The sequence below is a fragment of the Lemur catta genome, chromosome 10 (genome assembly GCF_020740605.2).
Source record: "Lemur catta isolate mLemCat1 chromosome 10, mLemCat1.pri, whole genome shotgun sequence".
Classification (NCBI taxonomy): Eukaryota; Metazoa; Chordata; class Mammalia; order Primates; family Lemuridae; genus Lemur; species Lemur catta.
The window spans coordinates 77198361-77224236 of NC_059137.1; the positions used below are offsets into that span (position 1 = coordinate 77198361).

The window sequence follows — 25876 nt, forward strand, 5'->3', positions numbered from 1 at the left end:
TGAGGTGTGCAGCAGTGGCCCAGGGCATGGATCTGAAAAATGGAGGGCCCAGGAGCTACCCTATCCCCCACATCCACTCCACTGCCCACCTGTCCCTCACTCTGTGGACGGAAGGCCTACGTGCCCATTGCAGCTCCCCCAGTACCACCCATCTCCCCCCTGCCTCTGCACTGGGTCCATCCTGCTCTTCACCACTCTGTGAGCAGCAGGGCTCTCTGCCTGCTCAGTCCACTCCAGCCACACAGGTCCCCTTTCTGTTCTTCCAACATGCATCACACCCCTCCTCAGCCCTGGATGCCAACCCCCATGTGCCCACCCAGCTAACTCCTGCACTCCTGGAGGTTCCTGCTTGAATGGCCCCTTTTCAGGGCAGCCTTCCCCAACCACATGCCCCAGGACTTGTCTTCCCCATCCTTACTGCTGTTTCTCTTTCACATTTATCACTATCTAATACTTTTCTTACGTTAGCTTCCCTTACGTACTTCTTATTCAGTTATTATCTGTCTCCTCCCACTAGGATTTAAGCTCCACGATAGCTAGGATTTCTGTCTGGCTGTTCACTGCTATACGTTTTGCACCCTCCTGGGCACAAAGTAGGTACTCATTAAATGTCGGCTGGTGACTGCAGAATGAATGGATGCCCACAGGAGTAAAGGGATTTGGAGTGCCTGTCCTGAGAATGAAAGCATTTCCAGGTTCAAACACCTGACTCACAAATGACTTTCAGAATAAACTTTTTTGAACATTGGATACTGCCTGTCATTAAAGAGTTTTATTCAAGTCTAAGAGGTGTCAGATATTTTCCAACACTTGCTTGTTAATCCTTGAAACCACATGAAAGCAGCGGGCCCCAGGCCTTTTTCTTTCAGCAGCTGAGAGGCTGAGGCTTGCCCAGCTTCTGATCTCTGATCCTCACGTTTTGTTTGTACTTGTCACTCAGCTTCACACAGCGACACTGATTGCCCAGGAACTCCCTGTCTCAGGACATGTGTGCTTTGAGTCTGTCTCACAGGGAGCCAGCTCTGCAGACTAAAGATGTGCCTGTCAGTAAAAGCAGGAGCCCTGCAGCAGGAACCCACGCCAGCTGACCTCAAAGCAGCCTGAGCTCCAGAAAGCATCTTTGTTGTGCTGAAATGGGCCTTCCACCGGAGCTCTGCACGAATAAACATGGTAGCAAATGCTCCAGAGCAGGCTCAATGCACAGACTCTTTATGTTACCATTTTTCTTAACTTTTGATTCATTCTCTGTAGAGATTCAGCCTTTCTCTGGCTATGAACCTAAACATAAGAGAGAGGAGTTTCTTGGGCTTCTAAAAAGTCATAGTGCTTTCTGAAAACGGAATCTTAGCACCAAGAAATTCTCTCTGTACTTCTTCCATCTCGAGTCTCTATTTTGCAGACAAAATAGATTTTGCTTTGTGTAGATGTAGAGTGTGGCAAAAAGACAGGAAACTCAGAAGTGCAAAGGCCTATTTCTGTCATCTTCAAAATCTCTTTCTCTTATGATATCCTTAAATATCTGTCCTCTGTACTCCCCAAAACATTTTCTCCGCAGCTGATACTATCTATACCACTGATGTTAGGAGCACCTGTAATCTAAGCCACTACACTGCAGAGGTCAGTCCCAACTTCACACCTGAGTTTTGGTCCGCTTAATTATCCCACAGGTACTTCAGGTTCACTGTATCCAAGGCCAACTCATTATCTTTTCACTAAAATAAAATATTTTAAAAATAAAAACTAAAATAAGTAATAATAAAAATTCTGGTCCTCCTGGAACCAAGCCTGGCTAATGACATGGTCTTTTCCCCACTCACCCAGTCCAGGCATTTCAAAGTCGCATTTGACTCCCTCCCCACTCTGAGTCTAAGCAAATTCTGTCAGTCACTGAGTCACCATCTGACCCTACTCCAAGCTTCCAAATCTTCTCAGGAACCATTGTGATGTCAGCACTGCATCCTGTGTGGTATTTAATACATGTGACACTCAGAGGAGATCTTTTTTTTTTTTTAATACTTACTTCCTCTGTACAACAAAATTATTTTCAATAATGATCATGAATATGACAATCATTATATCTTTATCATATATAATGTACAATATAATACATAATTGTGTATTATACATATCTATATATAATTGTGTATTATATATTTACACAAAAATATAATAGTGCTCATAAAAACAAAGTAGTGAAAATTTTCTTCTATTAAACTAAATATGTATAATTTTATAACACAATATATAATATATATAAAACCATATGTTTTTAAAAATTATAAAAAGAAAAAAACACAACTATTTTTTCGGTAGTTTTTATATCTACCTAAACGGCTGAACTTTGATCCTTTGATTTCTGTCTGATAAATTAATATTTATAGAAATGATAATCCAATAGCTGGGTTTTGGTAAAACTAAAATATCTGCAAAAGATATAGTTTAGGCAATTACTAATGTGAGGTTTGATTTTCTTATTCTTTTGTTTTAAGACAAGTAATTAACGATTAAGAACAATAAATTTCAATTTTAAAATGTTATTCCTATTCAGAAAAATATTTCACATATGAAATAAAATATGCCTTATGAAACAAAAATTACACTTCACAGTTTGCAAATATTTTAAATTTTAAACACAATTGGATCACATTGAATGGTGAAATTAAATGAACTCAAATTCTGTTTTTCTGCCTTTGCAATCACTGTGTTATTGTCGCTTATTTCTAATCTACATGGTATGTCTCACCACAGGAGTTGGAGACTCAACTGCACTCAAAGCAAGATCCAACGATTCTGAACACTATAAACACTCTTAAAATGAATATGTGCAGCTGAGGCTGTTGTGCCAAAGGCCAAGAGTTCTTGGGCAAGATTCTGCAAATCAACTTCTGCATGAAACATTCATTAAAAGATAAATAGCACAGAACAGAAAGAAGTTGCACAGAGAAAGGAATCAGGAGATCTTGCATTTGTCACTTGACTACATGTTTGCAATATACGCCCTACCCAAACGACTTTTCCAAGCATTTCTTCCTTACAAATACAGTTTCCACCTTAAAAAATTTTTTAATGTATTATATTTTCTAATGTATTAGTATTTTGGATATATATCCATTATATAGGCAACAAGGTGCTTTGTTAATTAATAAATATAGAAGAAAAACAGTTGCTTTTTTAAAGCAAATTCTGGTTCTTGTTATATCTTCTGAAACTTTCAAATCCAGTTTTGTTATTCATTGCCTCCAAGATGCTATTACTTCAATAGCGCAGGATATCCTCAAAAAAATGAAATGATTACCATGAGTCTAGAATGCCCCGGAGGTGCAAGACTACGCAGCTTAACCCCCAACATTTCTAAAGTAGTTGCTATGTGCCCAGGACTTTGCTAAGGGATTTGAAAATACGAATTTATTTAAGTCTCACAACAGCTCTAAGTGCTATAATTGAACATCATTTTAAAGATCAGAAGAGCAAGAATCCAGGAGATTAAATGACCTACCCAAAGTCACACTTAGCAATGGCAAAACTGAGATTAGAGCCCAGGCCTAACTTTCTGCTCCAGGTACATCAGCCACTTTTATGCTTGTATCAGTGTCTTCTAGGCACCATTTTTATACCCTGGCCTTTTGTCATTTTTATAGAAGCACTAAGTAATAATAAGAATGATGATGCACAAAGTTATCTTTTGTTAAAAAAGAAATTTTTTGTTCTTAATAGTTCTTGTAAAAACTATTATTAAAATATTAATATTAATAGTTACTTCATAATAAAATATTAATAGTTACATCATAATAGTTTAACTATTAAACATAAAGATAAAATTTTATTAAAAAGACGTATAAATGGTATAAATGGAATTCTTTATTCTTTATCCATGGACAAATTACTTATTGCTAAAATGAAACTGTTCAGTATCACCTGCTTTTCATTTTGTTAGAATTAAGTGCTCAGAAAACTTGCTGACAAATATCTGGACATGGAAAGACTTTTTGTTATAAGAAAACACTCAACTCATGTACTCCCCATAAAATATGTTATAACAATAATATAGTGAACCATAAACAAATATAATTTTTGTAATAACTTTATTGAGATATAATTCACAACCATAATATTTACTCATTTTAAAGTGCACAATTCACTGATCTTTAGTCTAGTCACAGAGTCAAGCAACTGCCACCGCTATATACAATGATTCCAGAAAATTTTTAGCACCCCCAAAAAATCTCTGTACCCATTAACAGTCTTTTCTTATTCTTCCCACCCCTACCCCCATATAAATCACTAATCTACTTTCTGCTTCTATAGACGTTCCTATTCTGGACATTTTATAAAAATGAAATTATACAATATATGACCTTATGCGTCTTTCACTTAGTATAATGTTTTCAAAATTCATTCATGATGTAGCATGTTATCAGTATTTTATTCATTTTTATGGGGTGAATATACCACATTTGTTTACCCAATTTATGACAGATGGACATTTGAATTGTTTCCACTCTTGTGCTCTTATGAAAAGTGCTGCTATGAAAATCATGAACAGGTTTTCTGTTTTCTTGAGTATACATCTAACAGTGGAATTGCTGGCTCATATGGTATGTTTATGTTTAACTTTTTGAGAAACTGTCAGTTTTCCAAAGTAGCTGCATGATTTCACATTCCCACCAGCAATATATGAGGGTTCCAATTTCTCTACAACCTCACCAACACTTGTTATGATCTGTCTTTTTTTATTATAAGCATTCTGGTGGGTATGAAGTAGTATCTAATTGTGGTTTTGATTTGCATTTCTTTAATGACAAATCATGTTGAGCATCTTTTCATGTGCTTATTGGCCATTTGTATATTGTCTTCGGAGAAAGACATTTGTGATACTGTGCCCATTTTAAAAATTGGGCTATTTGTGTTTTTCATTGCTGAGTTGTAAGTATTCTTTATGTATTATAAGTACAAAGAAAGCCCTTATCAGATATATAATTTACAAATATTTTAACCCCTTCAGTGGGTTGTCATTTCACTTTCTTGATGTCCTTTGAAGCATAAAAGTTTTTAATTTATCTATTACTATCTAATTTATCTAGTCTTTCTTTTGTCACTAGTGCTTTTGCTTTGCTGTCATATCCAAGAATCCATTTCCTAATCAAAGGTCACAAAGATGTTTCTCCTAAGAGTTTTGTAATTTTAGCACTTACATCAAGGCCTATGATCCATTTTGAGTTAATTTTTGCATATGGTGTGAGGAATGGATCCAACTTTATTATTTTATACGTATATATCAATTGTTGAAAAGACTGTTCTTTCCCCTTTGTCTTGGCACCCTTGTTCAAAATCAATTGTCCACAAATGCATGGATTTCTTTCTTTCCTTCTTTCTTTCTTTCTCTCTTTCTTTCTATTTCTCTCTCTTTCTTTCTTTTTTTGTCTTTACACAGTCTCACTCTGCCAGCAGCTAGAGTGCAGTGGCATCATCTTAGCTCACTGCAACCTAGAACTCCTGGGCTCAAGCGATCCTCCTGCCTCAGCTGCCCAAGTAGCTGGGACTACAGGTGCGCACCAAGACACTCAGCTAATTTTTCTATTTTTAGTAGAGACGGGGTTTTGCTCTTCCTCAGGCTGGTCTTGAACTCCTGGCCTTGAGAAATCCTCCTGCCTCGGCCTCCCAGAGTGCTTGGATTACAGGTGTGAGCCACCACACACGGCCATGCATTTATTTCTGAACTCACAGTTCTATTCCATGAATCTATATATCTCTCCATATGCTGGCGCCACAGTGTCTTGATTACTGTAGCTTTGCATTGAGTTTTGAAATTATAGAGTATGAGTCCTCTAACTTGTTCTTTTTCAAGATTGCTTTGGCTATTCTGGGTCTCTTGCATTTCCATAGAAATTTTAGAACTATCTTATCAATTTCTATAAAACAAGAAGCTGAGATTCTGATAGGGACTGCCTTGAATCTGAAAATCAGTTTGAGTAATATTGCCATCTTAACAATACTAAGTCTACTAATCCATGAACAGGGGATGACTTTCTATTTATTTAAGTCTTCTTTAATTTTTTTTCAATTAAGTTTTGTTATGTACAATGTACAAGTCCTGCACTTCTTTTGTTAAATTTGTTGCTCAGTATTTTATTATTTCTGATGTTATTATTAATGGAATTGTTTTCTTAATTTCATTGTTGGATTGTTCCATGCCAGTATGTAAAAATGCAATTGATTTTTATATAACAATCTTGTATCCTGCACCTTATTGAACTTGTTTCATAGCTCTAAAATTGCTCTTGTGGATTCCTTTGGATTTTCTTTTTGAGAAACTTCCAGTTTTCCAAAGTAGCTGCACCACTTTGAATTTTGAAAACATTATTTCACAGGCAAATAGAGATAGTTTTATTTATTCCTTTCCAATCTAGATGCCTTTTATCTCTTTTTCTTCTTTAATTGCCCTGGACGCAACTCGCAGTACACAATGTTGAATAGAAATGGTGAAGAGAGACGTCCTTGTCTCATTCCAGCACTAGGGGGCATGCTGCCAAGGACGATAGCTCTGGGGCTTTCACAGCCTTTATCAGACTGAGAAATTTTTTTTATTATTCCTAGGTCATTGAGTGGTTTTCTTTCTTTCTTTCTTTTTTTTTATTGTAAAAGAGTGTTGGATTTTGCCAAATGCATTCTCTACATCTATTGAAATGATCATGCAGTTTCTATCCTTTATTCTACTAATAGGGTGTAGTTCATAGATTTTCATGTTAACCTTTCATTTCTGGGATAAGTCCCACCTGATCACTGTGTATAATTCTTTCCATATGTTGCTGGATATAGTTCACTTGTATATTTTTGAGGATTTTTTTCATCTATAGTCATAGAATATATTTGTCTGTACTTTTCCTTTCTTGTTATGTCTGGTTTTGGTATCAGGGTAATACTGACCTCAGAGTAATTGGAGAATTGTCTCCCTGACACCTCCTCTTTTCTGGCAAAATTTGTGAAGTATTGGTGCTTGTTTTTTAAAAGTTTGGTAGAATTCACCAGTGTGGTTATTATAACCTGCACTTTTCATTGTGGGAAGATTTTTTATTACAAATTCAACCTTTTACGTGTTACAGATCTGTTGCAATTTTCCATTTCTTCTTAAGTTAGTTTAGTTAGTGTGTTTCAAGAAATTTTTCCATTTGTCTAAGCTAGCTAAAATGTTGATATACAGTTATTCATGGTATTTTCTTACATTCTTTTTTATTTCTGTAAAGTCTATAAGGACATTCTCTTTTTCCTGGTTTTAGTAATTTGAGTACTCTCTTTATCTTGGTCAATCTAAGTAAAGGTTTGTCAATTTTATTGACATTTTTTAAAGAGCAAACTTTTTTGTTTTATAAATTTTATCTACTGATTTTCTATTTTCTTAATCCCCAATGCAAGTGTTGAGAAGTGAGACCTTTAAGGGGTGATTAAGTCATAAGGGCTCTGCCCTCGTGAATGGATTAATGTCCTTTATCAAGAGAGTAGGTTCCTGATAAAAGAAGGAGTTTGGCCTCCTCTCTTTCTCTCTCTCTCTCTCTCTCTCTCTCTCTCCACACACACACACACACACACACACACACACACACACACACATACACAGGTATGTGATACTTTGTGACACGTTATGACACAGCAAGAAGGCTCTCACCAGATGTGGCCACTCAGTCTAGGGCTTCCGCACCTCCAGACCCACGAGGCAATAACTTTCTGTTCTTTATGAATTCCCTAGTCTCAGGTATTCCATTACAGCAGCACAGATGGACTCAGGTGCCCTGCTCCACAAAGTCATTCAAGGATCCAAGTGGCTGGCAGCTCTTCCATCCTCAACTGGTGGCTTAAAGAAAGGTCATCACAGTGACAGATGGAGGCTCACACCTAGCCCAAGACTTGGAAGCAATTTAGATCACTTCTCATTTAAATTTCATTGGCCAGAATTCAGGGATATGGCATTCCTAACTACATGTAGTGTGGGAAGAGCTAGGAAATATAGTCTAATTCTGTGCCAGGATGAAGAAAAAAATGGTTTCCGGTGATTAGCTGCCATCCTCTGCCACAAGAAATTTGCAAAACCGGAAGATTTGGAGTGAAATGTGTACAGTGTATCTCCAGCCCTGCTGAGACAGGCAGGGGTGTGAGAATACCTGTTGGGGCAGACTTCCCCAGGAGGCAGCTTTCTAGCTGGGATGCCTCGTACTCATTGACAGTGTTTGGTTCACATTACAGCTCATGTCCAGGGAAAAGCATGTTTGGTGCAGCCAGCGTAGAACAAGTACCTAGAAGACTAACACTTCTCATTATAAATGACCAAGTTGGCTTTGTGCAAAATTCATTCCTGAGTGTATTCAGTGTGAATCAGTTGTTTACAGTTAAGCTGATCATTAATGCTCTGTATGTGCAGATAAGTGTCAAATGCAGGAGTACGGAGGTAAAGGCAGCATTGAGATCATTCTAACCCTCTACCTACACCACATTAAACAAGAAATTAAGCATTATTAATAGTAAACAAATGGAGTGTGTAGCATTAAATATTTGATGCCAGAAGCTTCCTTTAAAATAATCTTCTCTGTGATTTATAATCTCATACCAAAGCACATGATATAATTAATTTTGGTGGATTTTAATCTGATTCTTGATGGCAAGTAGGAGAGCTACAACTACAGGGTGATAGTCCTTCCCTCTTTCACCTTGTCAATCCTATAGGGAAACACAATAAAAGAGTTGTTAGAAGAAGGCATCTAGCTAATTAAGCAAAGCCTTACAGGTAGAGTGTCTGCAACAGTCCTAGTTAATGCCTGTTGCTATGACGTTATCATTAAAAACACTCTTTTCACTCTCAAAAGAGCCCTGGTTTGGATGATAAATTATATGAGAGCAGTACCTTCATGTGGCCACCACGGTTCAGGGTCTGGTTGACAACTTTGCAGACCCAGAAGCTCAGCGGTGTCCAGAAACTCAGGCTGATTGTGGGGGAGGGGGCCTGATTCCCACCAAGGAAATTCCAGGGTACTGATGCTTAATCCAGAACACTAAGTCTTTAAACTTCTTATGAAGACTGTAACTGCCTCTCAGAGTAGAAACTAACTTTGGTCTGTTAGTGTGATCTCTTCCTCAAAGGGTAGTCTCCTCGGAAAGCCAATGATCATAACCATAATTTTGTATATGAGAGGAATCAAGGCAATGGGTGTCAGCTGGCATTTGCAAGGCATGTTTCAATACTTGGTACTCAAAGAAGGCATATCCTTGTCCTGCTTAAAGTTTTCCTTTGTAACCAGGAAAACGGCCTCAGTTCTGTTTCCAAAGAGACATTTGGGGTAGGCATCAGCTAAAGGTAGTGGATAGGCATGTGTGACTCCAACCAACCCTCTGCTCTTTACTAATATCAACTCCCAAGTTCCCTCACCCATTGGTGAGGACAGTCAGGGCCAATGTCAGTGGCAGACATCCTCTGATGCCCAAGGTTCAGCTGAGATCATCCCTCTCCACTCCTTCCTGCTTGGAGATCCCAAATATTCTCCACCATCCCACCCCTGCCACCATGCCTGTTCCCAGTAGACACCAGACACAGTGGCCAAGAAAAGGTTAAAACCAGCTTTATTAATGGATTGGAGAGCATAGCTGGGATCCGAGGCCTAAGTGAGGTTCCTTTCTTCCTCTCTGAAGTGACGACAGCATAGCGCACTGGGTGGGGCTCACCGAACTTACCCACCCAGTCACAGACCAACACTGGAACTTGGAGAGCCGAGTCCTGGCTGAGCCCACCGTGGGCGGATCCTGCTGGGTCCGTTTACTGCATGGAGACTGGAAGCCCAAAAGCAGGTTCAAGAGAAAGAGAGAGAGAGAAGAAGCAGGAAGGACAAGTAAGCAGGGACCTTTAGCACACTGTCTCCGCCCAGTAGAGAAGGATGGCCCAAAGGGACTCAAACCCCGTCAACCACAACCATCCCAGAAGTCACCCCAGAGGTGGGAGCCTCTCATGTACTTTCTATCCAGGCCAAGATGGTGGGTGGGAGGTTCTTTCTCTATTTGGCTGAGCAGAAAATGAGGGAATAAAGGAAAAGGGTTTCCCCTAAGAGGTGAGGTTGGGTCAGGAGCTCAATGAACTTCTCAGTGAATAAGTGGCAAGGGCCATTTCACGTGAGCCTTTCGGGTCAGTGGGCACTAACCCAAAAAAGGTGCTGGCTAGATCTACCGAAGATCATAAATCATCTCACATCTGAATTCCTTTTCTTGTCTGTTCCCTGGAGCCTGAACTTCTGAGGACTACTAAGAACTTGACAGACTTAAGAGGCCACCACAGCTGAGGACCAATTCTGTTTGACATCTATGGAATTGCTACTGTTAAGAGAGCAAACTTCTGTTTCAATCAAAGCAACAACTTCTGGTGCTTAACTGTCAGGTGTGGAGGCATTAGTTTTGTGCCTAACCTAAGCAGAGACCTGTCAAGGCTATGTCGTGTGAAGGGAAGGACGGCAGTGGAATACTAAGATTCTCCCGGGGCCCATGGACAGATAGAAAGGACGTTTAATGGCAAGTGTTGCGGTGTTAAGAGTCTGATGCAGCACTCTCCGGCACGGGAAGAACCCTTTTCTGGCCAGTGGTAATGACATGCTGATTTCTAGCACTCTGAAATCCTCCCTTCTTCCTGTCAGTCAGTCACCTCTTTTTCTATTTTTTTTCCTATGCTTTTCTGTTTCTCTAGTTATCTTAATACCATCAATTAGATCATTGATTTCTTTTATGTTTGAGCACATTTCCAGTGTTATTAATAGTATTCTTGCTTCAGGCCTGGGGAACTTCTACAAAGGGTTAATCTCATCCAGTATGTGGTATTTTTTTTGAACTATCACCACTATATGTTGACTCCGCTTCATGGTCCTAGAAGGTACCCTTCTGTAGTTTCCAACATCTGACTACACAACTTTACTTTAAACAAAACTGAATGATTGCAAAAATATTTTACCCCAGAGTATTTTTATTAGGGATTCCTGCCACCATATTAACATATAAAACAATCCGGATGCTGACATAGAAATGCAAATTTCACTATACAAAGATAAGGCTCCAATCACAGTAACGTGGCCCCCATATCCCTAGTATTTCAATGAAATCAACTCATTGTGAATTCACCCCGAGTTGTGTTTATAAATATTGGACAAACCATGAAATATATTCCAAATACATAACATTTTACAATATGTTTCAAGCACAGACAGAAATACATACTTTACCTACAGTTTTCATGATCCAACTTGTATTAGCACTAAAGACAAGATTGTGTGTGTATATGTATTTGCCATATAAGTGTGTGTATATATATATGTATATATAGCCACAAATGTACACTCAGTTGTTTGCATGGAAAATTTAAACCTTTGAGGCTGTGGGTTTTACCCACCATGATATCTGAGAAGGAAAAGGAACAATAACATGTCACAAATCCCTCAGTTGGGGAAAAATAAGTACAATTTTGTAGGAAGGGCCTATCAGTTGTGTTTATACAAATACACACATATATACAGATTCATATATAAACACACATATACCAATAATATGGAATATACATATACTCACACACTTGCTTTGAACTCTGTATCTCACTATATTATATACTGTCCATCTTTGGAAGCAGTCTTTTCCTCATTTGATTCAGGCAACGGGTGACTGTCTTCTAACAAAACTGAAATGGATGTTTCTAAAAGGCTCTGATTCTATGGCGAGCAAATGGCATTTCAGGATCCCAGTGTAACTTTTGGTGGCTATTGTTTAAATTCAGCAGACCCTATTCTGTCAACTCTTTCACTTACAAACATTTCTAGTCAGCAATGAAATTTCTGCATAAAAGAAAAGAAATGTTAGCTGGAAATGTTAAAATAATATATTTACTACTCCTTAGTATAAATATGCATGGTTGGATTACATGTGATATTTATCCTGTCATATTTTTCAAATATTTCACAATGGAAAATATATTACTTCCATAATTTATAAAATGTTATCTAATATTATTTTAAAAGCGTGACAGCTAGATGATTTGTTGTGGTTAGACTTCAAAGAAAGTGATATGCTGCAAGATCATAAGGGAAGTAGTTTTGTGCAGACTGCAGGAGTACCCTTATGTCAGAAGGAATGACTTAGAAGTCACATGAAAGAAAAGAAAGGAAAAAATAAAAACTTCAATGTCAAAGCTTGCCACCTGCAAACTTCCAAAATAGATTGTTGAAGACTCCAATGATAGAAAATATATTTCTATATCAGTATCAAATTTCAGGTATAAACATTCTTTATTAAAAAGCAAAATAAATCAGTGAAAGCACATGAAAAATGAAACCCTGCAAACTTAATAGCAAACATATCGTTTGCTCAACTGACAGCTTCATGAACTGACTTTCAAAACTTATTTTCAAAATTAACTGTCCAATAAAGCACTCAGAGCTTCATTGAGTAAGTGAGACTGGAATGCCCAATTTGGAAATTACAGTAATGATAGGGTTGGAGTGTCATTACAGTTAGAGACAGACTACAAACGGGCCCTGTATCTTTGTAAATGAAGGCAATGGAACAGTTTCGATCCATGGAGAAGTGCTGTGCTCCATGCCTTCGGCTCTAGACACGTTTCCTTCTCCCTTGTATCACAGTATTGGTAAGTGCTCTGCACGGGAAGCATCAGGCCCTTTCTCTCAGGGACTTAACGGAATGAAGGAAGGTACCAGAGCATTTGTCCCCCCTACTGTCTGGGCAGGGAGTCATGCCACTGCTTTACCCAAGCTGAATTGGTATATCAAATGGAGCCCCCTCCATTTTCTCAATGGAAGTGCTAATTATGAATGGGCTAAGATCTTAAGGAAACCAGGAAAGCAAAGGAGTACAATGACCACCACAGAGGATGATCATTGACATTAATCAAAAAGCCGTTCGTTCATTCTCTCTCTCTCTCTCTCTCTCTGTCTCTCTCTCTTACACACACACACACACACACACACACACACACACTCGCATACAACCACATTTTTGAAATTTCTTCCACAGAATCACAACAAATGGCATAAGGGACCAAAAAATTTACCTTAACATTTCTCCACTTTTATTTAGATCCACTTAAACATGTTCACGTTAACTCGGACCGTGAGTGCACTGCTCTTCACGTCGGCGAGTGACACTCGCATCACCAGCACTTTCATACACAGACCGTTCGCCTGCACCACTTACCGGCCAGCCTCACCGGAACTCTTTTTGCTACTTTCCATTCGTCCAATTCCTATCTGCTCCTGCTTTCGTTAATATGCAACACTAATATGCAATTAACTAGCATATCTTTTACTTTTATTCCTTTAAAGTGTCACTTTCTTTTCAAAACGTTCTGCTTCCCCAGCCAAAATATATGGACAGAATACAAATGCATGTAACAAGTCCTCTTGTCCAAATATTAATACTTTGAAACATGAACCACCTTGTGTCCACTTGATGCTCTCAGCTTCTACATCCTCCAGCTCCATCACCTGTTCCATTTAGGAGCTTACTTACTACAGCAGCTTTCTACCCATTTTCTATCTCATACGCAGATTATAACAAATTATGGGATCGTTTGGCCAAAAATATCTTTAAAAACAAACCAGTGCTAAAACATTAAAAAATTCCCAATATACCCTTTGCACATTAGTCTTAGAATCTTTACACGTAAATAACTCCAGGAGGCTTCTTTTTTTTTGTTTGTTTTTTGCTAAAAATTTACCAAAATAGTTTGAACACATAAAAATATTTTTAAAAAAACAAAAACAAAAACCCAGCATAAATTTAGTTGTATAGGCATTGGTTAGAGGACATTGTTTTCACTAAGGATTATATTCAAAAACTTTCTCTTGGATTTTTACTAAAACTCTGATTCTGAACCTTATGACTTGTAATGGTGCCAACTATTAGAAACAGGAAAATCTAATTCAATCCAAGGTATTATGTATCATGATATAATAGATAGAGTATGTCTACACTATAATAAAAAATAAACTTGGTTTTGGTTATTTAAAGGCCATCCTCCTGACCTGTAACTAAAATAACTGTATTTGATTGAAACTTATTTAAGTGCAGTGAATTATGGAAAGCTAACTTAAGGGTTTGAATAATCGGTTATGAGTAAGGAACATCTGTTGACAGCCCCATGACCATTCAGAACCAGGCTTTTACTGGAAAAAAAAAAAAAAGAATCACTAGTATTGAATATAGCCCTTAGTCATATGCGATATCAACTTCATGAGCAACCCAGCATGTAGAGGATGAGGTTGACTTTCCCAGCCACCCACTCCTTGAGGGGACAGTAGTATTCATAGTGAAACTGCTCAAACTCTGGTGTCTGGCGGATTTCACACAAGAAGGAGAGATCAATACCTGACTCCAAAAGGAGGAGGAGCAGGGGAAATACAAAGAGCAGCAGTCCCAGGCCCACCACAAGGAGCCGGGAAAAACTCTTGACCAGTGGGTTCACCCGAATATGGCCGGTCAGAATGTCATAGCTCCACGACAAAGCTCGGTGAGCCTCCTTCAGCTCCTCTTCCTCAGCAATCAAAAAGGCGTTTTCATCTGCTTCCAGGTCCTCAAACGAATCTGTGTCTTCTCTTTCCAGCTCAAGCCTGGATGGACAGTCAAAGAGCATGTCAATCTCATCGTCATCTACAGGGGTGGGGAGCAGGCTGGCACTTGGGTTGTACGCTAGTTCAGAGATGGTTAAGGGCTCTTCTTTTATTTTATCTTCCTCTTCACTTGGGGGATCTTCATACTCCCGGGCTTCCTTCACTGGAGAGCTGGAGATCAAGGGGGCAGAAATGTTGTCCTCTTTAGGCAAGGGAACACCTGTAAAGAGATGTTTTTTTCCTTAATTTTAAAAATCGGATTTTTTTCCCCCACAAAAAATGTGTAGGTAGAAACAACACACATGAAAAAAACAACCGATGAAATTCAAGGAATCTTTGAAATTATTCTGTGGAATCCTGACTTTTAACAAAGTCCTGTTAAGTAACAGACCCTGTACCATAAGTTCTAAGGTCGACATGCTAAACTCAAAGTAACCACCACTTCTCAAATGCTTGGCCATATTTATAACATTTACGTATGCAATTCTGATTTGCAAACCTCCAATTTTGGTCATGTTTGCAAAAATAAAATGAAAATAAATGACTATTATAATTATGAGCAGTGTCTTTTATTATAGAAGTCAACACTACCTATCACCCACTGCATAATAGTATGATAGTAAAATTATGGAATCTGCTATGCAATGATAATCACTTTATTATTTGATGTATTCCTTTCTAGTTTTCATTCTAGGCACAATTTTGTAGTCTAGTTTTATATAATTGCAATCATATTGTACATACAAGTTTGCATCTTTGTCCTTTCATTTAACATTTTAATATAAACATTTTCTATGTTGAAATAAACTCCCATTGGTATTATTTTCTATTGAGTTAATATAGTAAATAAGTTGCCTACTGGCAAACATTTAGATTGCTTTGCAGTTGTAAAAAAGTGCTATAAGAGACATCTTTACATACAAAGCTTTTCTTCTCTCTTCTTTCAGTTCATTTGCCATAGATAGATGTCTACAAGGGAAATTGCTTAGTCAAAGGGTATGAATATTTGTTTTGAAGTTTATTGGGGTAGAGGTGTTTCTCAATGCCTCATCTTACAGATGGGAAATCCAGTTACCTACTGTCAGGCCTAAGATCAGCTCTGCTAATTTTGAGTCTTGGGTTCTTAGTGGGAAATAAAGTCAGCATCAAAGAAGTATCCTCCAGGATAGATCTACAATATGCCACCAAACTGGCAGTGAGGTGGATTAAGTAACCGAACCAGTTTTTAATGAATACATTTCAGACTTTCTCTCTCTTTGAGATGTGTGGCAGTGAATCACTGGTTTCATCTTTCAAAAACCAACAGATATTTCCTGATAGCTCTAGTCTGGTATTACTGACCAGTCTAAATGAAAAATACCATAAAAAAACAAGCCATATACAAGCACACGAAAAGATACTCAACACCATTAATCATTAGGGAAATGCAAATCAAAACCACAATAAGATACCACGTCGGCCTACTAGGATGGTAATCATTTTTTTAAAAACTGAAAATAGTAAGTGTTGGTAAGGATGTAAAGACTTAGAACCCTGTACATTGTTAGTAGAAATGTAGAAAGGTTCAGTCATTCGTGGAAAAAAGTTTGCTTGTTCTTCAAAAAGTCAAAGAGAATTAGCATATGACCCAGCAATTCCACTCCTAGGTACATACTCCAAAGAATTGAGAACAGGTACTCAGACAAACACTTGTACACTAATGCTCACAGCAGCACTACTCCAACTGTGAAAAGGTGAAAACAGCCCAAATGTTCATCAATGGATGAATGGACAAACAAAATGTGGTCTATCCATACAAGTGGAATATTGTTCATACACAAAATTCAAAGGAGTACTGATCCATGCTACGACACGGGTGAACCTCAAAATCATATGTTAAGTGAAAGAAGCCAGACACAAAAGGTCATAATATACGATTCCATCTCTATGAAATATCCAGAATAGGCAAATCCTTAGAGACAGAAAGCAGTCTGGTGGTTGCTGGGGACTGGGGGAGACGGGGAAATGAGCAGTAACTCTTAATGGGTACAAGTTTCCTTTTGAGGTGATGAAAATGTTTTTGAACTGGATAGAGGTGTTAGTTGCACAACCCTGTGAATGTCCTAAATGCCACTAAATTGTTCACTTCAAAACGGTTCGTTTTAAACTTCACCTCAATAAAAGTAAAACATAAATACAAGCCATAAATCGTCTACTGCCATATAATACTCCATGAAACCTGAAGGGAGAAAGTATTCACGGTGTAGGGAGGGATGAAAAGTGTTATGGCTTTTTGGAACGCTTAACGTCTTTACATATGTAGGTGGCCCCTGTCCCAGCCGGAGGCTCGCTATACGGGCTCTTTAGGAAAGCAGCGAAAGTAACGTATTGTACGTGAGCAGCAGCTGCTCTGCCAAGACCACCTTCATCCTCTTTTGCTATTTCCTGTGCTCCTGTGGTCACACAGATCTTCCATGCTCTTTGCTCTTGCCTAACAGCGTATTCCCATACACATGGCCTTTCCTCCTCAAGTCTCCTGATAGTCAACACATTCTCCCTCTCTTCCACTTCCCATATTTCTCCCTTATAAGAACAGGATAAGAGAAATCCAAAGTTTCCAGACTGCAGTATTTTACTGATGACAACCCCATTCCACCAGTTGCTCCGACCAAACACCTTGACTCTGCTCTCTTCCACCCATACTGGACCTTCTGGTGCCTTCTGTGTCTTTACCTTCAAAGCACATCCGGAACCGCACTGCTTCTTACCACGTCCACGGCTACCACCCTGGTCCAAGCAGCCATCCCTTCTCGTCTAGATTATTGCAACAGCATCTTATCTGGTCTCCCTGCCTCGGCCCTTGCCCGTGTAAGGGCTGCTGCCCACACAGCAGCTGGAGCACCTTTGAAAAACAGAAGGTGGATCACGCCACTTCTCTGCTCAATATTCCCTAATGGCTTTTCATCCTCCTCAGAATGAAAGCCAAGTCCTGGCGGGGGTGTCTGAGGCCACACTCAATGTGCCCTCCACTCCCTCTCAACCACTCTGACCTTGTTCCCCAATGACACTCTCTCCTGAGCGCTCACTCCACTCCAGCCGCACAGACCACCTACTATCCCTCAAACGCACCAGTCAGGTTCCCACCACAGGGCCTTTGCACTGGCTGCTCGCTCAGCTTGGAGCACTCTCCCCTTATACATGTTCACACCCTCTTCCTCTTTGAAGGTCTTTAGTCAAACGTCACCTTCTTAGTGAGGCCCTTCCTAGCCATGCTATGGAAAATTTGAGTCCTCACCCTCAGCATCCCTATTCCCCTTACCTCATTTATTTTTCTGCTGAAATGTCCAGGATATAAGGAGGAAAAATAGAGCACTAGCAAAGGAGGAAGCTTCTGGGGAAGACATCATCACAGTAACTAATCCAGGGGTCACAAAGGCCAGGGCCTCCACAGGCCAGGCAGGTGCCTATTGTGCATGGATGTGAGCCAGGTATGGGACAATAAGGAGTGGGGGTGACTGGGAAGAACTGACCACTTTGAGCTCCATCTAAAAGTTTTAAAATTAACTCAGGGGGATGGGCGGGACATGGACAATGTATATAACCTGAACTTATGTACCCCCATGATGAGCTGAAATAAAAAAAAAGAAAAATCTGTGCAGTCTACACAAAATGCTCCTGTGGGTCTTTTTAGGCCTACAGGCTGCCAGGAAATATAATAAATGCTGCTGTAATAAAAGTCGGCTGGAGTTTTCATATTTCAAGTCACTCAAGTGTTCTCATGCTTTGATCTCAATGACAGAAGTATTCACTTACTTTTCTGGAAAGGAAGAGGTTGACAGGGAAATGAATGCTTTCTTTCCTTTGATAGTTTTTCTAGCTACAAGTGTTGGGTGTACCTTTCCCTCCTCTCTGCACTCACACTATAAGGGAACAGGGGTAGAGTGGAAGGGGACTGGGAAAGGTTGTACAAACCTGGGTTTAAATCTCAGCTCTGTCATTTACTTATAGTATGAGACTTAGTTAGTAAGCAACTAAAAGTTACTTAATATTCTTGGAGCTCACTTTGCTTACTTACAAAACAAAAGTAACACCTACTTTATCAGGCTCGGGTGAGGATGAAGTGAAATTATCATCGTGTTAAGGGCTGTCTATAGCAAAAATAACTACAGAAATTAAATGTTACTATCTCAACAAAGAGCATCAGGCTATATTTGATCTATTATCAAACAATATCATTTTATCAAACACATAACAAGTCCACAATATAGAAAACAAAGGTAAATTTCATTATAGTTGTTTATCCATATTTTCTTAATTTTCCTTATATGTGATAAGGAAATGTATCTATATGATAGCTGCTTAAAGTTTCTTACACACATTTACTGGTGAATTCCAAAAAGAATGTCCATAGGACCAGAAATACTGAATTAGTAAGATTACACTGCTTGTTAAATTTATTTTACTTTATCCATATCTGAGAATCTTCCTAAATATATTCACAAAGCTCAATTAAGGTTGATAACTTTTTTGTTTTAGAAGTAAAATGACAATGATTTAGGTACAGGAAATAGCTTTCAAATTTATATAATTATGTAACCCAATTAAAATTAGATAATAGCTATACTGTTTCTGACACACAGGAAACACTCAATAAATGTTAACTATTATTACCTTTTAGGATAGCAATATAATTATATGTTTTACACTATTGTCATCATTATTTAACTTGAAGAAATACCTTATAAAGTTGAACAGCAATAATGGAATAGCAATAGCTGATGGAAAAGACTAGTCATTGATGAGAAACAGGCAGAGGGCCTGCCATGTACAGTCAAGCAGGTTGCACACTGCACACTCCCATCTGCACTATTCACATAGATCCCAATATGACAGCATGCCCTAAAGATATGCCAAGCATCATAACACAACCTACTTGGCAGGCTACTGATAGATGCTGTTATTAGAAAAGCTGTTATTCATCTCATTGCTTAAGGTAAAATATAAGACCTGTTTAGTGCATAGCAAAATTAGTGGCAGGTGAAAATGGAGTGAGCAGTGCTCACATTTGCATGCAGAAGCCAGCCTAGTCTCTCTGTTCACTCTGAGCATATCTGTGACAGAATCCAAATGCTGCAGCTGAGGTTTCCAGCAGCTTGCATGTGTACACAATAGCTAAAGAGCCTGGCTAATGGCCCTTGTCCAGTTTGCCCATGTGCAATGGTCTTTGTAAATAAAGCAACGCAATACAGGTGTCACCAGAACAAGCACCCTAAAAGGAGGACACTGGTAACGCCCGACTATCTCACAAGCAAATGGAAAGGATCATAGTGTAGGGAAAAGAAAAATGTGGGAAAGCACTTTGGGGAGAATATGGTGGTATCGGAACATAACAGATCATCTGCAATTCATATTTAATTACTCTCACCTCCTAAGAAAAGACTGTGGACTCTGGGTTCCTTGGGGTAACTCTACACCCACTTGACAATGTCTTTCCCATTTGGAATCTGCTATGGTTGTTGCTGTCATCTGGCTGAAACCACACTGGCTCGCTTTGCAGGAGACATTCCTTCAGCCTTACTTCCTGCCTTGCTACCTGAAGCTGGCCCTGCGAGCACGAGGCCGTTCTCCACGCTGGGAGGCTTTGGCCAACAGCATCATTGGGAATCACCACACTGGTTCTCTCTGAGACGTGCGGAAGCACCCGGTGCTGACACCCAGCTATCAGATGCCCATTAAGCCTCCGGAACAGTGGTACAAAGACAGCAGTACCACCATTCAGCTGGGAGGAGGATGCTTTAAAAATCATAAAGCCTTTTTTAGACATCACAATAATGAAAGGAATGATTGTCATTTAGTGGGTGGGGGCCGGGGATGCCAGACGTGCTGAAGTGTGTAGTATAGCCCCACAGAATGAAGAATTATTTTGTACCCCACACAACTTTTAAATGTCAACTGTCATATATTAACCATGTAGATGAAACACCTATTTATAATGATCTGAATCTAGAATCTACGTCTGTTTTACATTTAAATTTAAAGCATTTGAGATATGATTTTAACATATTTTGAAATTTTCAAGAATGTAACCACTGGGTAAACCGGAAGGAAGATTTTTTGCTAAGAGTCGTTCAGCAGTTCACCATATCGCACCGTCACCTTCGGGGATGTCTAAGGTGTCAAGTGGCCTGCGTGGCAGCACACGCTCCCACCCTGCCAGTGCTGGGAGAGACCCTTGATGCCCGTCTCCCCCTCATTCCAAGCATCTCACTCCTTCATTCTGCCTCCTGGTGAGTCACGCTTGAGAAAAACCTCTAGAAATTCTTATTTTATTATAAATCACTTTCTTCTAATTTCTCCTTATATTGCAGTTAGAGCATGATTTTGACTTTAAGGTGAAGTGTGGGTAGACTGTATTTTCTATAAGTTGCATCTCAGGGCGGTAGGAAGAACGTTACAATATTTTTGTTTTTATGGTGGGGCACTGGCTCTGAAAGTGCTGACAACCCCGCTCAAGCACTCGTGACATTGTCAGGTCTGTGCAGGCGTCACACATTTGACAGTTACTGACCAGAATCACCCTTCTTGAGGTGGGCTAAACTCTGATTGGTCTACTTACGTGGACCAGCTTAGCAGTACTGGCTCCAGGAGGTGTGCTGTGCTCCTGAACTGAAGGTAAGAAAGAGGAAGGGGAAGGAAAAGTTGGAGAGGAAGATGGAACATGCCACCACTCCACTTCTGCTAAATCTGATGGCGTGGAAAGAGCAGTGGCCTGGGGAGCAGGACACCTGGATTCGGGTCCCCAGCTGAGCCATGCTATCTGAGCAACATTAGACGTGTCACTTCAGTTCTATGGTCTTGGACTTTATACCTGCAAAATGCAGCAGACCCCTTCCGGCTCCGGCATTCTGTGGCTCCATCTCAGACTATGTCAAACTGTCCCACTTAAAGTTGTATGTAGAAAGAGAGGAGAAGAAGACAAGGGCACTAAGATTTTAAGTAAATTTCTATAAATATGGATACTTTAAAGTTCGTAATCATGCAATATGCAGAAAAGGAGATGAGAAAACTGAGGCCTAGGGAAGTTAAGCTCACCAAGCTAAGAAGTAACAGAGCCGAGGTTTGTACCCAAGCCTGTCAGACTCCAAAGCCCATGCTTTCTCCAGACTATAATGTTGCCTGGAAAGAAGGGGACCCCAGAGCCCCAGAGAGACAAACCCTCCTTCTTAGCTAAGCAGGAAGAGCCTTCTCTGCCATCGGCCCATTCCATTCGCTGAACACATCGTTAATCTGCCCATCTGCCTGGAGCAGTCCCACTCTGTGCCTCTTGTGTTTGCAGCATTATTAAAATGCCCTTTTCACTCTCAAAAGTTTCACCTAATAAATTTTATGATCAGTCAGTTACATGTCAGCTCTCCTGTAATTTTTATTATAACCAAGATAAAAGGAGACACACACACACCCGACTTGCTGTTGTGGAAATTAACACTTTAGGTCAGAAATTAGAAATAAAATAAACTTTAAAATTTACTATATTCTATATGTGCTATCAGTCCCAAAATGTTTCCTATTCACATCAAGCTGCAGGAAGACTTCCAAAATTTAGTAGGACAGTGTGCCATTAACCTCACACATGATTCCTATATCTCCCCTTTCTTGGGGATAAAGTTTAATCCTTTGAGTGAAACTCCTGTCTTGTAGGTTTAAAGAAAAAATCCTAAGAATGACATTTACTTTTCCAGATGAGGGTTTTCTCTTTCAGGTGTGGACACTGCAGAATATCTAATTACTGGAAATGCTCCTGGTGCCTCTGAATATCCCTGGGAAGCAGCCCATTCATTCTATTTACAACCTATGAAGAGCCATCCCACAGGGATGACGCAGGAAAGCACGTACGAATGGAAACTTAAACACAGACATGTGCATGTGCAAACCCACATACAGAGCAAATCCTAATGTCCCCATTGCTACCCCGCAGCTGAAACCTGGAATGCTGCCTCCCATGCAGGCAGTCTTCTCCGGACACCCAGGGCTGGGAGCACAGGCTGCCATTCTTCCTTCTCTCCTTTCCGCATCTTCCTTCTTCCTTACAGACTAAACTGTCTTCTCCTTGTGGCCATTATCTGCTTTCCTGGTGGTGCCTCTTCTCTCACTGATTGTCTTGACACCCATAGTCTTGCCATCATCTTGGGTGACTTCAGTATCTAGAATTCATGAGGATGATTCATGCAATCCTTATCCTGGCATTTCTGCAGCCAGCTGCCCCTGCCAGCCCACTGAAACCCCTCACACAGGGTCTCCAATGTCCACCATATTGCTAAAACCAATGTGTGTGTGTGTTTCTGTCCTCCTACTCATCCCTTGATCTCTGAGACTCTACACTGTCTTGGTTTTCAGGCAATAATTCTCAGCCACCTGTCTTCACAGTCTCTTCACCTCCACCTGTGGTGGCCTCAACTCCCTGCTCTTCTCACTCTGTACTCTCTGCCTGGAGTCCCAACCACACCCATGGCTCCAATACACTTCTGCAGCATTGTTCAACCTGCTACTGCAGGTCACCAGTGTCCCTTAAGGTGCTGCCAGTCTTTGAAAAGAGTGTTCTATGGTCAGAGAAGTGTGTGAAACTGTGCATGCTCTATCAAATTTTTGGATATTATCACTAAGGTTAAGAGTCCAAGCTCTGAAGTCACTTTTCCGGGTTTGAATCCTGACCTTGTACTAATCGCCACAGACAAGTTATTTAATTGCTCTGTTCCAGTTTCCTCATTGATAAAACTGGGACAAATCCAGGACATCGTGCACGGGAATGTTGTGTGAAGAGGGACACACAAATTCATGCATGTAAAATCCCTGACATATGGTAAGCACTCAATATTACTACCGGAACATTAAAATATCTGAGAGGTCCTGAAGAGAAGAAACCAGTTTTATTTAACTCAATGTTTCCTAAACTTATTCTACCAGAGAACTTAGATTACAACTTAGTTTGGGAAACACATGTTGCCGAATCTCTGGTCCATCTCAACTCAAAACCCTGATGAGCTCCAGACTTACCAGGCAACTATAGGAACATCAACCTAAACAAGTTCAAAACCAAATATATCGCTCCCACTCACGTCTTTCCCATGTCCACCACTCACTAAATAGTGAATGGCACCACCTTCTCTTAAATCAGCAATCCAAGGGTTGGCCAAGACTTCTTCTCACTCACTGCTTACATCTGTCATCAACTTCTACAAACTCTGCCACCTTATTCGCTTTCAAAACTGTCCCTGCCTTTCTTACCACTTCTCAACTGGATGATAGCGATGGCATCTTAAAACGGCATCTGGTTTCCTTGATTTCAGCCTAGCTCCTTGTGAATTGTTTCCAGAACAGTCATTTTTAATTGCCTAATTAGTTACATCAATCCTCTTCTTGAAAGGTCCCTAAAGGCTTTCAGCCTAAACATTAAACTAAAATCTTTAGCTCAGTACAAAAAGCTCTCCTCTACCCCACACACTTCCTTCATGCCCTCTACTGAGAAAGGCCCACATGTGTCATGCTATGTTAGTGTCTCTGTGCCTTTGCACAGACTGCTGCCTCTTCCTGGAGTGTGCTCTGCACCCAGATGGCCCTTACTCATTCTGTAAGACCCCACGTATCACCTCTCTGGGAAGGCTGCCCTATCCCCCACTCCTAGTCTAATACAGATGCTTCTTATCTGGTAGTTTTCATGGCTGACTCCTTGTTGTCCATTTCTCCCCAAATGATTGAGTCTAAGCCAATCGTGGTAATTCCAGTCTCTTGGTTACATTTGGTTTAGAAATGGGCATATGTGCCAACTCTGAAAATAAAAATTGAAGGTGGAGAGAGAGAGTGAGGCTGGGGAGAGGGACTTCTGACAAAGGTTTTTACTTCTGAATAATAGATCATCCTGGAACGGTACAAACTCTTTATCGCGTGACATTGTTGTAACCGGAGGAGACAGCAGAAATTCTGGCAGCCATCCTCCGATGCTGACAGCAAGTGCTCGAGGGGAAGCCTGGCCAACTGACAAGAGCAGCGCAGAGATGAAATGAAACTAGTTCTCAACCCTGGAATCCTCCCTGACTCTGGACTTGTCTTGGATAATAAATCACCTTATTATTTAAACCAGGGCTAATTAGGATTCTCCATTGTTTGCTACTGATGACATCCTAACTGACACAGCTGTCACACCACCTTGTGCATCTCTTTATCATGACCATCAATCATTGCACTGTGCTGCAGATTTATTATGAGTCTTCCCTTCAGACTTTGATCTCCTGAAAGGCAGGGACTCGAGATACCTACTGGAGAATTGCAGAGATCACCACTTATGATGACAAACATATATAATAGCAAAACATTAGAATTCCCGCCAAAGTCAGGAACATGACCAAAAACTCTCACCACACATCACTATTATTCTGATGGCTCTAGATAGTGCAATATAATAAGGACAAAAAGAGTAAGTGTAAACATTGGAAAGAAAGGCACAAAACTCTCACTATTTCCAGATGATAGGATTATACACATAGAAAAGCGATTAAAGTAAACCAGAGAAATTAATAAGTGTTCAGTAAGATGTTCACATGCAAGATCAACATACTAAAGCTGATGGTTTACTACATGCCAGCGAAGACAATATAAAAATATGATAATGGAAAAATCTCATTCAAAGTAGCTAAATGCACAAATTAAAATAGCCACATAATATCCAGGAATATTTATAACAAGAAGTCTCCAAAACTTGCATGAGTACAGTGTTAACTTATAACTGAGTAGCATAAAAGAAAATCTCAATAAATGAAGAAACATAATGGTGCTCCTGAATAGGAGGCCTTGATATTATATTTTGAAAATTCAGCTCTCCTCTCATTAAACTTTGATACTATTTCAATACAAATTCTAACACATTTTCTGAAATGACAAGAGGAGAAAGTGCACATGAATAATCAAAAAATTCTGGATAAAAAAGCCATGACTCCATCCAGACAATGGAATATTATTTAGCACAAGAAAGAAATGAGCTATTAAGCCATGAGAAGACATGGAGGAAACTTAAATGCATATTACTAAGTGAAAAAAGCCAGTCTGAAAAGGCTATACTGTATGATTCCAACTATATATGACATTCTGGAAAAGGCAAAACTATAGAGACAGTAAAAAGATCAGTGGTTGCCAGGGATTTGAGGGAGAGAGGGATGAATAGGCAGGGCATGGAGGATTTTTAGGGCAGGGAAACTACTCTGGATGATACTATA

The 25876-nt window shown here is 39.7% G+C and overlaps 1 protein-coding gene across 4 annotated transcripts in view; it reads right to left on the minus strand.

Moving 5' to 3' along the window:
• Positions 1-9586: 9586 nt before the first annotated feature.
• The window catches only part of FRMD3 (FERM domain containing 3), a 286342-nt gene continuing 270052 nt past the window's right edge, over positions 9587-25876 (minus strand). For 2 of the 4 annotated variants that reach the window (XM_045562210.1, XM_045562208.1), the window contains exon 14: positions 10965-14853. In XM_045562210.1, coding sequence (XP_045418166.1) covers positions 14255-14853 — 599 coding nt within the window. In that variant the 3' untranslated portion in view covers positions 10965-14254. Of the gene's footprint in view, positions 9811-10964; positions 14854-25876 lie in introns of those variants that run through there. The other 2 variants (XR_006737691.1, XM_045562209.1) reach the window with 2 other exon arrangements.